Source organism: Lepisma saccharinum, chromosome 11 (assembly GCF_977018435.1).
Source record: "Lepisma saccharinum chromosome 11, izLepSacc3.1, whole genome shotgun sequence".
In the NCBI taxonomy this organism is placed as follows: Eukaryota; Metazoa; Arthropoda; class Insecta; order Zygentoma; family Lepismatidae; genus Lepisma; species Lepisma saccharinum.
In genome coordinates this window covers 41,424,038-41,437,516 of record NC_139239.1, presented here as the reverse complement: position 1 = coordinate 41,437,516, position 13,479 = coordinate 41,424,038, and the positions used below count along the sequence as shown (strand labels likewise).

The 13,479-nt window shown below is 37.3% G+C and overlaps 1 protein-coding gene across 1 annotated transcript in view; it reads left to right on the top strand.

The window, feature by feature from the left end:
- The window catches only part of NaCP60E (Na channel protein 60E), a 606,984-nt gene that overhangs the window by 468,923 nt on the left and 124,582 nt on the right, over positions 1 to 13,479 (top strand). The window contains exons 4-6 of the mRNA XM_083130953.1: positions 2,527 to 2,710; positions 8,149 to 8,226; positions 12,041 to 12,182. Of these exons, the coding sequence (XP_082987079.1) occupies positions 2,527 to 2,710; positions 8,149 to 8,226; positions 12,041 to 12,182 (404 nt within the window). The remainder of the gene's footprint in view (positions 1 to 2,526; positions 2,711 to 8,148; positions 8,227 to 12,040; positions 12,183 to 13,479) is intronic.

Genomic DNA, 13,479 nt, shown 5'->3' with positions numbered 1-13,479 from the left:
TTCAGTCTGTCCTTTTTCCGTTGATATCTTTTTCTATGTCACCGGAAGTTTGTTCCCAAGAGAACAAATAAAATAATACTTCCATAAGAGCAATGTATTTCTCCTTGCCTCCTACGGCCACCGTGACAGTGTTGCCAATCCTGATGCGCATAAAAGAGCTAATTTCATAGTAAACTTAGTAAATACTTTCAAGGAGCTAGATTTATGAAACTGAATAAAGTGCCCCCTGGGGTAATTTTATGTGTCAAATGAGTGGGGGTGTGGGTGAGGAGGCGTTGTTATTTCCGTTAGCTTTAAAGTAATGGCAATTTATTCTTAGTTTTCACCGTCTAGATCCGGCGGCATCACCCATCTCAATAATCCAACGATGGTCGTATGATATCGAAAATAAAGTATTCCCGGATAACAATATTACGTCCTTTTCACGTCAGCCAAGGCGCTATAAATCAAAGTAGCTGCAGCGAATATAACAATATCACGTCACGTGCAAAATTTATACTTATGACAAAAGTTGGTCTATGTAAGCTTGAGCCAGTGATGGCATCATAGTGGGGCAGGGAGCGGGTGCCACAATTCACAGCCAAACGAGTTCACGAAAGAGCCAGATCAATCTCCAAAAGAGCGAAGCTGGCAACACTGATCGGCAGCTGCCGAAGAGAGAGGGACCTACCGGCAATTGTCCCTCTCCCCCTTACGTTCACTTTATGCACAGTAAGATTAATCGGGACTAGACCTACAGTTTAAAGTGGGATTCGAATCACTATGTGCCTCCATCGGGTATCAAATCCGGGACCCTCGATTACAAGGCAACGATTGGTAAACATGTTAATGACGACGATGAACAGATGTTACTATACGCTTTAAATCAGTGGTTCCCAAAGTGTGTGCCGCGGCACCATGGGGCACCGTGATTGACTTACAGGGGCGCTGCGAAATGTTCCAATATTTTCACTGAATTGTTAGTTAATGCTATGAATGTTTCAAATATGTGCTTATTTAGTACATTTTTACATATGAAATGTTTCTGAATTTGAAATACGTTTTTAATTTTTAACTTAAGGCATGCAATCTTACAAGTAGCTGAGCTTTGCAAGTGCTAGAGAGGGCTACATTCTGGGGGCCGCGGAAAAATTCTTGAAACACTAAGGGCGTCGTGAAGTTTTGGAACCCTTGCTTTAAATGGTCGAAAATCAATCTCTCTGAACCATAGCAAAATGATACTAGGAGGAAAAATACGAAACACAAGGGAAGAAGGAATATGAGCAATGTCACATTGACTGACACTTCAATCATAATCATTGCAACCGAGTTATTGTGAGCTGGGGTCATTCTGTATAATACCGAAATATATCAATACACATTTTTTTTCTGGGCTGGAGTCGTCCTCCCCTCTGTCCCGCTAACGATACACGTGCTTTCAATGCTGAATGAATGTCATTGGTGAACATGTGGTCGAATTCGTTTGCACTAGCCATTACTAATTGTAAATTACGTAATTAAAAGGGTGTTAATTGAATAAAAAAAATCTTGTATTACTTCAAACATAGCGTGATTTAGGGGGGAAATTGTTGAAAATAAGTAGAACTGTTATTCTTATTTTTTCAATTGAAGATGAAGTTACAAGGGCGAGGAGTAAATCTCCATTGAGTATATATTTTTTTTTTATTGTGAACAGTATGTGAACCGCACGAGACGCCACTGCCTAGAAGTCTGTTTAACCATACATATGAGTATCACATTCATCGTATGAATGCATTCTGTTGATTGACCATACCCATAAGAAGGAAGAATGAAGGTTGAGGAAAGAAGAACCTCGGAACCTTTTTTCTAATGTTGACAGTTTGAGCTTTCAGAAGAGAATCAAAATGGCAGACTGCTTTATATCTCCAGCAACAATTGAATCACACGACTTTCAAGTTGGGAGACAGGTTTCTACATCTACAAAACTCAGTTACAGCAGGATCTTGGATTCCTACCAGAATCTCTCCCTTCTGCAATTTTTATTCTTTTCTTAAATCTGTCAAGTGATGGAGGCTTTCACAGAAGAGGCAGAAAGATGAAATAATATTTGGAGGGGAGACAGTCGCCATTAATATACTCTAAGATATCACATGTAACATATATATTTTCAGAAAAATTGCTTATGTAGTCGTCTTTCTTGTGTCTTGTGTGTGTGAAAAGGGGATGGAGGGGGAGAGATGAGACAGGCAGGTAGACTCGGAATTGTCCGAATGGGAAAGAATTATCTCCACTAAGTTGTGTTGGAAGACTAAAAAGGCAGGTGTCTCTCACCACAAATTCTTTTCTTAGTTTCTTATCTGCATTCAAAACGTGAACAATTTTAAAAAAAGAAACATTTTCAAAATTGAAATCTGTTGGGACAAGATTGTAACATTACAAAGTCGCAATAATCAAATTAAAATTTATGTAAGAAGTTTAAACAGGCTTATTTGTAACAAGTTATGTTTTCTGTTATCGATTATTAAATTTTTTGCTTATTTTTTGATAATTTTTTCTTGCTTTCAGGTTTGAAGACTATCATCAATGCACTTCTTCATTCGTTTAGGCAACTCGCAGAAGTAATGACGTTGACTGTGTTTTGTCTGATGGTGTTTGCTCTCTTTGCTCTGCAAGTCTACATGGGGGAATTGAGGAATAAATGTGTGAGAGATATGGATATATTAAATGCTACAGAAGAAGAATGGAGAGAGTGAGTATAAATATTCTTGTTAGATTAGTGCAGTAAGAATGCCACAGCCCATTTCGATAAGATAACATATGCACAACATAGTTACATGTCTTACATTCTTCTATCGTAAATTATATTTATTGCAAATATTTAGACTAGGCTGGAAAAAAGATTTAAAATTGAAGCTGCAGAACTTGAGGAAATTTTACATTGAGTTGACAAGCTGCATGTCCTTTGGTATTATCATTGATTTGATTCATTTTACTTCGCATTTCTGCCACTTATGGCTAATCGCGAAGATGAGGATGAGTGGTGATATGATGAAATTGATGAAGGGACACACAAAGAATACCCATGCCCAGGCCAGGATTCAGCTCATCATTTAGATATTCATAGTCAGCCATTTTTTAGCATGTGTTTTCCCCTTGGTCTTGTTGCATATGCATACGGAATGCTTTTACTAGACTGGAAAGGCTAGTAAATGCAGTCAGGTGTGTGCAGTTTGTGGTGAAGTGTCACTTTTGTGTGAAAAGTCCTTGTCGCATGTCATTTGTCACATATCACCTGTGACACTTATCACTCGTTGCATGTCACTACACTTCAGTGTGAAATCCCCTTATCTGCATACAAAAGAGTCATGAAAATAAACTCAACTACATAGTCCAACATCCTTTGGAGATCAGGGCATGCTGCATGGCATGGTAGGTGACACATCATCAGCACATTGATACCTGTTTTCTAACATTCTTGACTGCTGCTCCTTACAGAGCTGGATCAATGTTGAATTTTAAACTGTCTCACGAGGATTTTCCAACTTGTATGTGATGGTGAAATTTCTAATTACATGGGCTTCCAGAAGGATGGGGTGGAAAGGAGACATAGTGGTCCCCTGCTGGCAGGGACGGCGCCAGAAATTTTTCACCGGGTGGGCAGAAGCTGTATATTGATAGATTAGGGTGGGCAGGTATAAATGTATGGCCATATACATATATGTATGTATATATTAATATGTATCCCCTCCTCTCTTACACTCCCGATTTCCCTACACTTCTATTCCCTTTAATTTTAATATTTTATTTTTTACTCCTTAATGCCTTCTCATATCCATATCTTTCTCAGCTTGTTACCTCTTTCTCCCTTTCACTTTTTCTCGTTGCATTCTTCAAGTATTTCTTTTAACTGGCACACACGCACACTCGTGTGTGTGTTTGGTGTTTTTCCTCTTTATTTTCTAATCTATTCTCGCATCTTGTTCCACTTCTTTGTCTCCGATGGACACAATTATTTCAAGGAAGTGTTTGTGTGTGCGCAGGCATACATTCTAATCACATTGTTTCATTCATCTCAATGTAGTAAAATAAATAAGAATCTGTTGCATCACATTTTGTCCTTCAAGTGCATAAAATTACAAGGCACATACTCAATTTTATATAGCTATCCGGCGACAGTGATAGAAAGTGTGATGGTAGACAATGCTGAAGAATTAAATTACTTTCTCGTAGTTTAAATGCATGTTCCTGATAATTTAATTACATCATATGAGTTTTTGACTGAAACTTGGGGGTTAATGATAACTTTTCTTGGCTTACAAGGTTATTACAACTGGCAAATGTATCTGAATGTGTGTTTGCAGTAACGGCGATCGGGTGCCAAAACTTGGGGGCAAGGACAGTTTACTTTTTTGGTAGAAAAGTCTTAGCATTAAGAGGCCATAGTGCGGATGCAACAAGTGGCAAAATGTTGCGGGGGGAACATTCCCCCCTTGTTCCTCCTAATCGCCGCCACTGGATATTTGGATTAAAATTAATGTCTTATTGGGAATGTACACACACACACACACACGTGGAAAAAAACAATTCTTTCTTCAATCTGCATAAAGTATCCCAAGGCTTATGAAAGGCTATTTTGACAAGACATCGCCCAAAAGTAATAATCAAGTAACATTGAAAAATCTGTTAAGAATTGAAGAGATTATTTGTTAAGTTGCTATTCGTTTTCTGAAGTTAGTCTTCGTTACTCATGCGGGTGAAGTAACACACGTAGGGTTAGATGAACACATGCACTGAGGAAACTAATAGTTTACATTTTGTAGAATGTGATTTTGGACACAAGGAATTCATCGATATTGATCACCATACTCGGTAATTCATCTCTTTTTCACAGATGGCTTGGGTTGTATTGCGCGACCTTTTCGAAAGCGCTCAAATGTCAACCTCTATCCTGCCCAGCATACCCTGGAAACTTTAATCCTGCAGGTGAACAATCTCTGGTGCCTGGAACCACAGTCAAGATAATAATTTGTGGTGGGTTGTATTTTCAGTGTCTGCGTGCATTTGTTTTCGCCCTTCGTCAATTTCACCATTGAAATTCATCGTCGCCATTAGCCAAGTTAGTACTTTTTCAAAAGTGGAGTTTCGTTAGTTCATACCCTTCGAAAGTTGAGGTGGTAGTTTCAATTTCACATTGTTTCATTCTTGGATCAAGGCAGCTAAGTCCGTGAACAATAAAGTTGTTTTCCGAAAATCTCAAATATTTGTCTCTGGCAATACACCCTCTTAAATGAACGCATCTTCGGTGGTGATAAAATGAAAAAAATTCTGTGAGTTCTTTATGTATATTTTTTCTCGAATGGCATAACGTTGTCGCCTTATAATGAAGAGGTTCTGGCTTCTATTATCCCCTCCCCTGGTGGGAGCACAATGCGTACTGGTTCGGACTCCACTTTAAACTGTAGGTTTAGTCCCGATTAGCCTATCTGAGAATAAAAGTGGATTTAAAAACAAAGAAACAAAATTTTCCAATGGTTACTTCGTGACACCTTTTTTCTTTACTTCATCTGCATCTACAGATTCTGTTGACCTTTTCGCCTGAACCTCTGATGCTTCTAAAGTTTTAACCATTCTCATCGTGATTGATTAGTTCTCTGACGCCCTAAAAACAAAGCTTTCCTACCAACCTCTTTCTTCTATTAATTCTACGTAAGTTAATTACGTAACTGATTGGCTATTATCAATTCAATAATTCTGTAGATTTTTCCAAACCCACATAACTGTTACATCAAAATTTATACACCTTGGTATTGTAGTGATTATTGTGATTACTTCTTTTTAGTATTTATTAGTAGAACGAATACAAAGTTGTTGTTTGTATACAACGTAGATATTTGAAGATGACATGTATGTAAAAATGGTAATAAAAAGGAAAGAGACACTTCTGGAATTTCAATGTAGACGTAATTACAAAGTCGAAATAATTTATTGTGTTGCTTGAGGAAGCAACGTTAAGATTGTTTTATTGGTTCATTTAGAGATTATTTTAATCATGTGCAGGCCGGGATTTCTATATGTGAAGGCCCGGAGCTTACAACACCAAGACCCCACCCCAATGCCCTCCAGTTTCAGTTATAACTTTTCGCTAAGCTACGTGAGGTGGTTAGTTATACGTATTTCTACATTTTTTCATCACATCCGAAGTACCTCCTTTTTTCTTTATGCAGTACTTTTCAAAGCAGTTTTCCCCAGAGAAGGCCCAGAGCTGCAGCTTTCAAGGTCACCCTAAATTCTGACCATACCCTGCATCATTTTGCACCTCCTAAGCCTACTAGCTGCCTCTAATCATGGAAGTATTCAATTGATGACAGTTTATTTTGTTTCAAGTTCTCAAGTAATTCTTTTTGCTTTCTAATGACAAAGTTAAGACAGCTTTTTATGGGATGATGATATGTGAACATTTCTAGTATAGATAATATTCATGAGTAAAATATACATGTAATGAACACCAGAATACACTTATTTATTGAAACATTCACATATCCCTAATTGTATGTATGTACTTAGTGAATTTGATTGGGTGGGCAATCGGGTGGGCACAGGATTTTTTGGGTGGGCGCTTGCCCACCCGTGCCCACCCCTGTCGCCGTCCCTGCCTGCTGGAAATTGAATGCCAGCTTAAAATTATATATTTCACACATATAATTTAATTTCAATCAAAGTAATTTTCATTAATTATAAGGAATGATAATTATGAGAAATACTGGTACAGGTCAATGCAGGAATGTAACAACTTCAACCAAAAATAGTGTTTCTTAAGAGGCAGCATTGTTTTGAATTTAAAACTGCCATACTTGGTCCGCTGAAAAAAATGTCTTGCTTGCACCCCCCTGGAAAAAAATCGTGTGTCTGATTCATATTCCGAATATGAATATTCAAAATATGATGCTGGTCATGTCTCATACATTAATCACATTACTTATGCTGTTATTACTTTTAATTCTTTGCATATACATGCAATAAATAATAAGAAAACATTGATGATTACAGAATAGTGTAATATTGTGCTTATCCCGCCTTGTAGTTTTTGTGTTCACTTTGAATGGTGAAATTGCTGAGCACAAGTCTTAGTTGTTTTTCTTTTAATAGATTTCCTAGGAGGAAAAGTAATGAAAAATTCAAAATAGATCATGTTTATTGTAATAGATTGATGTAAGTTTATCATTGCGCTATTTGTTATTACAGGGTTTAGTTTAATATATTTCAGCTAAATTTACTCTGGTTTGAACCCTGGTGGAGGCACATTGCACAGCGATTCATATCCCACTTTAAACTGTATGTCCAGTCCCAATTAGCCTATCTGTGCATAAAGTGGAATTAAAACAAAAACTCAAACTCAGCTCAATTTAAAAAAAGATAAATACTTCTCCACTAGTTTTGAGATCAATTTGTGCCCAATTATTATTATTTTGCAGCTGTTGAAAAATCAGCTAGTTACTCATGTAATGAGAATATATTTTATAGAATTCATCAGAAGAGAGAATTAATGTAGGTAGAGAGGGTCGATTGCCTTCCATGATGTTTGAACTAACTGATTACCATCAGGTCTAAACATGGCAATATAACTTTAGTGAATGGTAGGAACAGCTAAATAAATACCCATCTCAATAATTTAGTCATTAATCTGCCACTACATGCTGGAGTTGAACCATGGTTTGAAGAGCATGAAGACAATGTGTTGTGCCTTCCTGGCCAGCACACTCACTTGACCTTAATATCATACAGCCCCTGTGGTTGGTTTTGGCGAACAGGGTTCAGACACGTTATCTGCCTCCAGCTTCCCTGAAGGACCTGGAACAAGTTTTGCATGAAGAAGCATATTGAATTCCATTACCCATAAACCACGACTTGCATACATTTGTCCATTCAAAGACAAATTTAGGCTGTCTTGGATGACCAGAGTGGTCCTACATGGTATTACATGATAAACTCCAGCTTTTATTATGTGTTCATAATTTTGTCCAACCCCTGTATATGTACCTTGTACCTTGAACAAGAGAGAAGGCTTTTTAGTACACATTGTGTGGCATATGTCTCGCACCAGATATTAACAATGATTCCTAGAAATAATACATTATTCTTCGTGAATTATTTGTTTGCAAAAACTGATGCCAGTTTGTTCTGTTTCAGGTGGATGAATAATGAAACAAACTGGCTTCATACTGTAGAAGAGCAGCCCTTGTTATGTGGTAATGCTACGGGTGCTAGGTAAGATTTAGCCTTTACACTTAATACTTTTACTTTGTTATTTCTTAAAATCTGATCTTGCCATAAGAAATAATGCCCTTTCATTGGCTTGAAAATGCTTCATTCTTTTAAGAGTGATTCCTTATTTGGATTATTTTCATAAACTTTCACTTTTAAAATTTGTAGATTTCTGATGTACAATTGTTTTGTTTAGGACAGCACCAATCAGAGTAACTTGTGTATATGCTCATGGAGTGAGTGTATAATTCAGGTTATACAATCAGTGTGATATTATATTTATTGTGTATAAGTTTATTGACAACTTTTATGTATATATTTTATTAATATTAATAATTTGTATTTGATATCTGTATACCCTGCTGAAAATTTTGTCTACTGTTATAGGTGTTTTGAAACATCTACTGTGTTTAGATTTTCAAATAGATATAAAAACAAATTGTAAATCAGGAGGAATGAAAAGTTATATTTACAGCCCAGATGTTGAGTTACATGCACTGTATACAACATTACATGTAATACTGAAGAGAATATTTTACTTGTATTGAGTTTCAGTAGATTTCCGAAGCACACAGTAGAGTACAGCTGATAACAGTAGATTCTGTCTACTGAAAACAGTAGAAATTTGCAGCAAGACTTGTAAATTCTTTTGTGTTAGTTCTTGATGAAAGTTATACATATTGTACTTAAGGTCTTGTAACAGAAATCCCTTTCCCCACAAAATAACTAACAGAGTAGTAACTACCAGAATTATCAGCTTATTTTGTGATCAAGCAAGATTTCATTTCTAGATGATAAGCTTTACATACAAACAAGTGTTCTCAGGTTGCCAGCCAGGTTAAGTCTATGTTGGCTTCCAATGTTTCGTGTGCATACATTGCTCTCATCTTCAGGGAATATAGAAATGGAGACAAGTGTAGGGTTAAATATATGACAATTATGGTGCGAAATTTGGATTATGTCTTCTTATTGGCTCGTTCTGGATCCTGTTGTTCTTATTGGCTGCAGCTTTGTTTTTACGGAGGAGCAAATTACAGGTATGACTGAGCTGGAGTCCCACGTCCCTGTTGAGATTGGTACTTTCCCATGATATGGCTATGGCTTCTTTTACTCGTCGGTCCCAGTAACTGACACATTTGGCTATTATTTTGATGTTAACAAATAAAACCCTGTCCCCCTCTGTGATGCTGTGTTCTGCAAGTCCTGACTTTTCAGGTTGGAATAATCTGATGTTGCGCTGATGTTCGTTACATCATTGTTCAATGGTGCATTCTGTTTGGCCTATGTATGGTGTCCTACACTCGCAAGGAATACAGTATACTCCTGGAATCCATAGCTCCAGTTATCCTTGACTGAGAGGAGAAGAGCCTTGGTCTTGAGTGGTGGTCTGTGGATGGTCTTTACTCAGTGTCTTGCGAGAATACTACTTAATTTCCCAGAGGTGTGCCCAGTAAAAGGTAAAGCTGTTGTAGTGGGACGTTCTCCTGTATTGCTGCTAGCAAGGGGGGGGGGGGGCTGTGTGGTGAAGGGACCACATCTCCATGTTCGGCTGGTCTGGGTGGTGAAGAATCTGTCCTTCTAAGGACCACACTGTTGTCCAGGGTTGGTTTCCGCTGAGATGTCACTGCCTTGTTGATTGACCTGTTGATGTCCCTGATATTGTATCCATTCTGTTGTAGCGTGGTTCTAAGATGGTTGATTTCTGAATGTAGGTTATCTTCGTCCGAAATGGTTACTGCTCTGTCGGCTAGTGTTTTGAGAACTGCAAGATGTTGAGCCTTGTGGTGGAAACTATGGGCATTAAGGTGTGCATGGGCTTTGTGTATACACCATGCCTGAGTGTTCCATCTGGTTTGTGGCGGATTAGGATGTCCAGGAAAGGGAGACAACCATCATCTTCTATCTCCATAGTAAACTTGATGTTTGGATGGCGGTTGTTCAGGAATTCAAGGAAACAAGAAATTTGCTATGGCCGGTGAAAGTTGTGAACCCATGGCCACTCCGTCGGTTTGTTCATAATATTTCCCGTTGTAAAGGAAATATGTCGAAGTGAGCATGTGGCGAAAGAGGTCTAGTACAGCTGGTGGAAAGTGGCTCCCCATAATTTCCAATGAAAGAAATCCGGCTTAACTGAAGACGTCAGCAAAAACCTGAAAGCCAATGGCAGCCAGCCTCCCAGATTATATGGCCTACCAAAAATACACTAAGCAGGGGTCCTCTTGAGACCCATTGTAAGTGCTATAGCCAGTTCTACCTACCACCTTGCCTAATACCTCACATCCCTGCTTCAACCGCTAGTCGGACAATGTGGACATCGTGTTAAGAATTCAACTGAATTCATCCAAGAACTGAAGAAACTCAAGGCTTCCAAAAACGACATCCTCGTCAGCTTCGGCATTGTTCCTTGTTCACAAGAGTTCCGGTTAAAGACAAATTGGAACTTATTGATCATATATTTAACCCTGCACTGGTCTACATTTCTATATTCCATGAAGATGAGAGCAATGTATGCGCTCAAAACGTTGGAAATCAACATAGACTTAGCCTGGCTGGTAACCCGAGAACACTTGTACGAATCACGTCGTCAGGAAAGCTACAATTCCAAGCTTTACATACAGTGGTGTTTTTAGTGACTAGGGAATTAGCATAAGCCCTCCCCCTCTTACCCCAAAATGTTCTGGACTCTCTTATTATGGTTATCATCACTTGTTGACTTACAAATTATTTATTTTCTAAAACATTTCCCATTTGATATAACTGTCTGAGGGCATGGACAGTTTAAGAGGGGGGCAAGCGGAGCAATTGCTTTTCCTCTGAGAATCTTGTACTTTCAAAATAATGGAAATTACTTGGGCAACTTTTCTTTCTCTGTGTGGGGAAATGTTATATCTTGAAGGAAATCCAGACTTATTACTAATTATTTGATTAGTTAATTAAAAGACCTGATGTGGTGTGTTGTGTAATAATTGGTTTCATACAGTTTCCAGACTTTGGTTGTAACGTAAAAATGGGATAACTGAGGAACCTTTTTTTTTTTTTTTTGGAGGGGGTTAACTCAAATCACAACTTAAATATGGTGACTACTGAGTGGGTTGGTACTAACGGTTTTCCAAGATGATGATGATGATGATTTGTAAAAAGAAAAATTCCTAGAGCTCTACAGAAGATGGTAAGGAACCTGCCCCCCTCCCCCAAAACCTCAATAAATTGTCAATTAGTGTACAGGTTAATTGAATGTTGTGTCTAAAATATAGTAAACCTCTCTCTGATGTCTAAAACTAACATTAAAAATATATTCTATAAATGGATGAAACCTATGTTCATAATGGGTCATGGCTAATGAGTCATCTAGCCATCTGCCCTTCACAAGAACAGGTCATTAATCCAACACTTTTTGAGATACAATCATTAACACTTGTAGGTTGTTATTGAGTTTGTTTTAAGTTTGCTTTATTCACAGATAGGCTAATCGAAACTGGACCTACAGTTAAAGTGGAATCCAAACCACTGTGTGTGTCTACCGGGTATTGAACCCAGGACCCTTTGATTACAAGATGATAATGTTACCACTGAACCCTCAAGGAGGTCCTACTTCTGAGTTGTAATATTTCCTCTTGACTTAATTGGTTACAACCCAGAGATGTCCCAACTATACAACTGCAATATAATATTGAGATATGAATTTCCTGACAACATACAATTAGTATTATATTACATTCACTTTCCCACTAAAAACCTGCATTCGCACATATTTTTTTTATTGAGTATTCTTCCTTTCATTATTTCATAATTGAAAAAAATACTCTTCTTTTTGCAGGCATTGTCCGAAGAATGCTACATGCATTAGAGTTGGTGAAAATCCAAATCATGGGTACACAAATTTTGACACCTTCTTCTGGTCAATGCTGACTACGTTCCAGCTCATTACACTTGATTACTGGGAGAATGTGTACAATATGGTATGTTGGAATAAATTAATGTCTACAAATTGATATTGTGTGAAAAAGAAATCTAATGCAAATTGCTTCCACCACCTCTCCACTAATTTTCATGAGTTCTGAAGATGATATTTTGAATGTGGAAATTTAATTCCCTACTTTTAATTTAGTATTTATACCTTTATGATGTGGAAATAATTATCTATCTTTGGTCTGTTTAAGTATATATTTTGATCAGATAAGTACTTCACCCTTCATCTAAATTCAGAAAAAGTTGTAAATTTATAACCCTTTACTATTTTAAATGCTTAACTATTAAGTTTCTTCCATGGAAAGCTACAGTGTATAATTGGATTTAGAAATAGACACAAGCATTTAATGCCATAGGTGTGCACTCATTGATTAAAGGGAGAAAGGGACTTAAGTCTTGATAAAAGTTCAATCAAAGAAAGAAAAATTGTTATCTTACTATTTTACAAACTATGTTTGATTGGTGTTTGATTTGGTGTTTTAAGTCCACTTGATGCACAGTAAGGCTAATCAGGACTGGACCTACAGTGTAAAGTGGGATCCAAACCCGGGACCTCTTGATTACAAGGCGACAACGCTACTTACAAACTATGTATTGATGCTGAATTGGAACTCTTATTGGAACTATTATTCCAGTAAAGGAAAGCCGAATCTAAACAAAATTCACATGTTGTCTTAAACTAAACCTGTGACTTCACCAATTGTTGCAAATTGACACATGTATTTAAAAACATGCGATAGCATTTGAAACACTGTTCACCCAGCATTAGAATGAACATTACAGTCTTAAGAAAATATCCTATCCTACAGTGTTAGGCTACATTCAGTTGTTACAAAAGTGTCAAAGACCTCCACTCTGTCACTGACACATCCAATTACATAAGAAATAATGCCCTTTCATTGGCTTAAAAATCCTTCATTTCTTAATAATAATCCAACTATGTGGATTGTTTTCATGAACTTTCACTTTTAAATTCCACCACAGATAAAATTCGGCAGCATATAGGTCTGGTGATCAAGGAGGCCAGAGTCTAATAATAAAGTGATGTTCATGTACTAGTTGAATATGTGGCACATTTTCATGCTACAAGTAACCATACTCCTTTTTGTAATCTATCAGCTGGGCATGAAATTCTTTGAATGTAAGGTTTGGGTGCTCTTCACTCATTTTCATCATTACAATTAACCTCATGAGTTGGACAATACTACAATAACATTTACAATATATTTATGTTATGGGACTTTAGATGCAGTATGAATTTAATATACACACGATACTGCTTACATA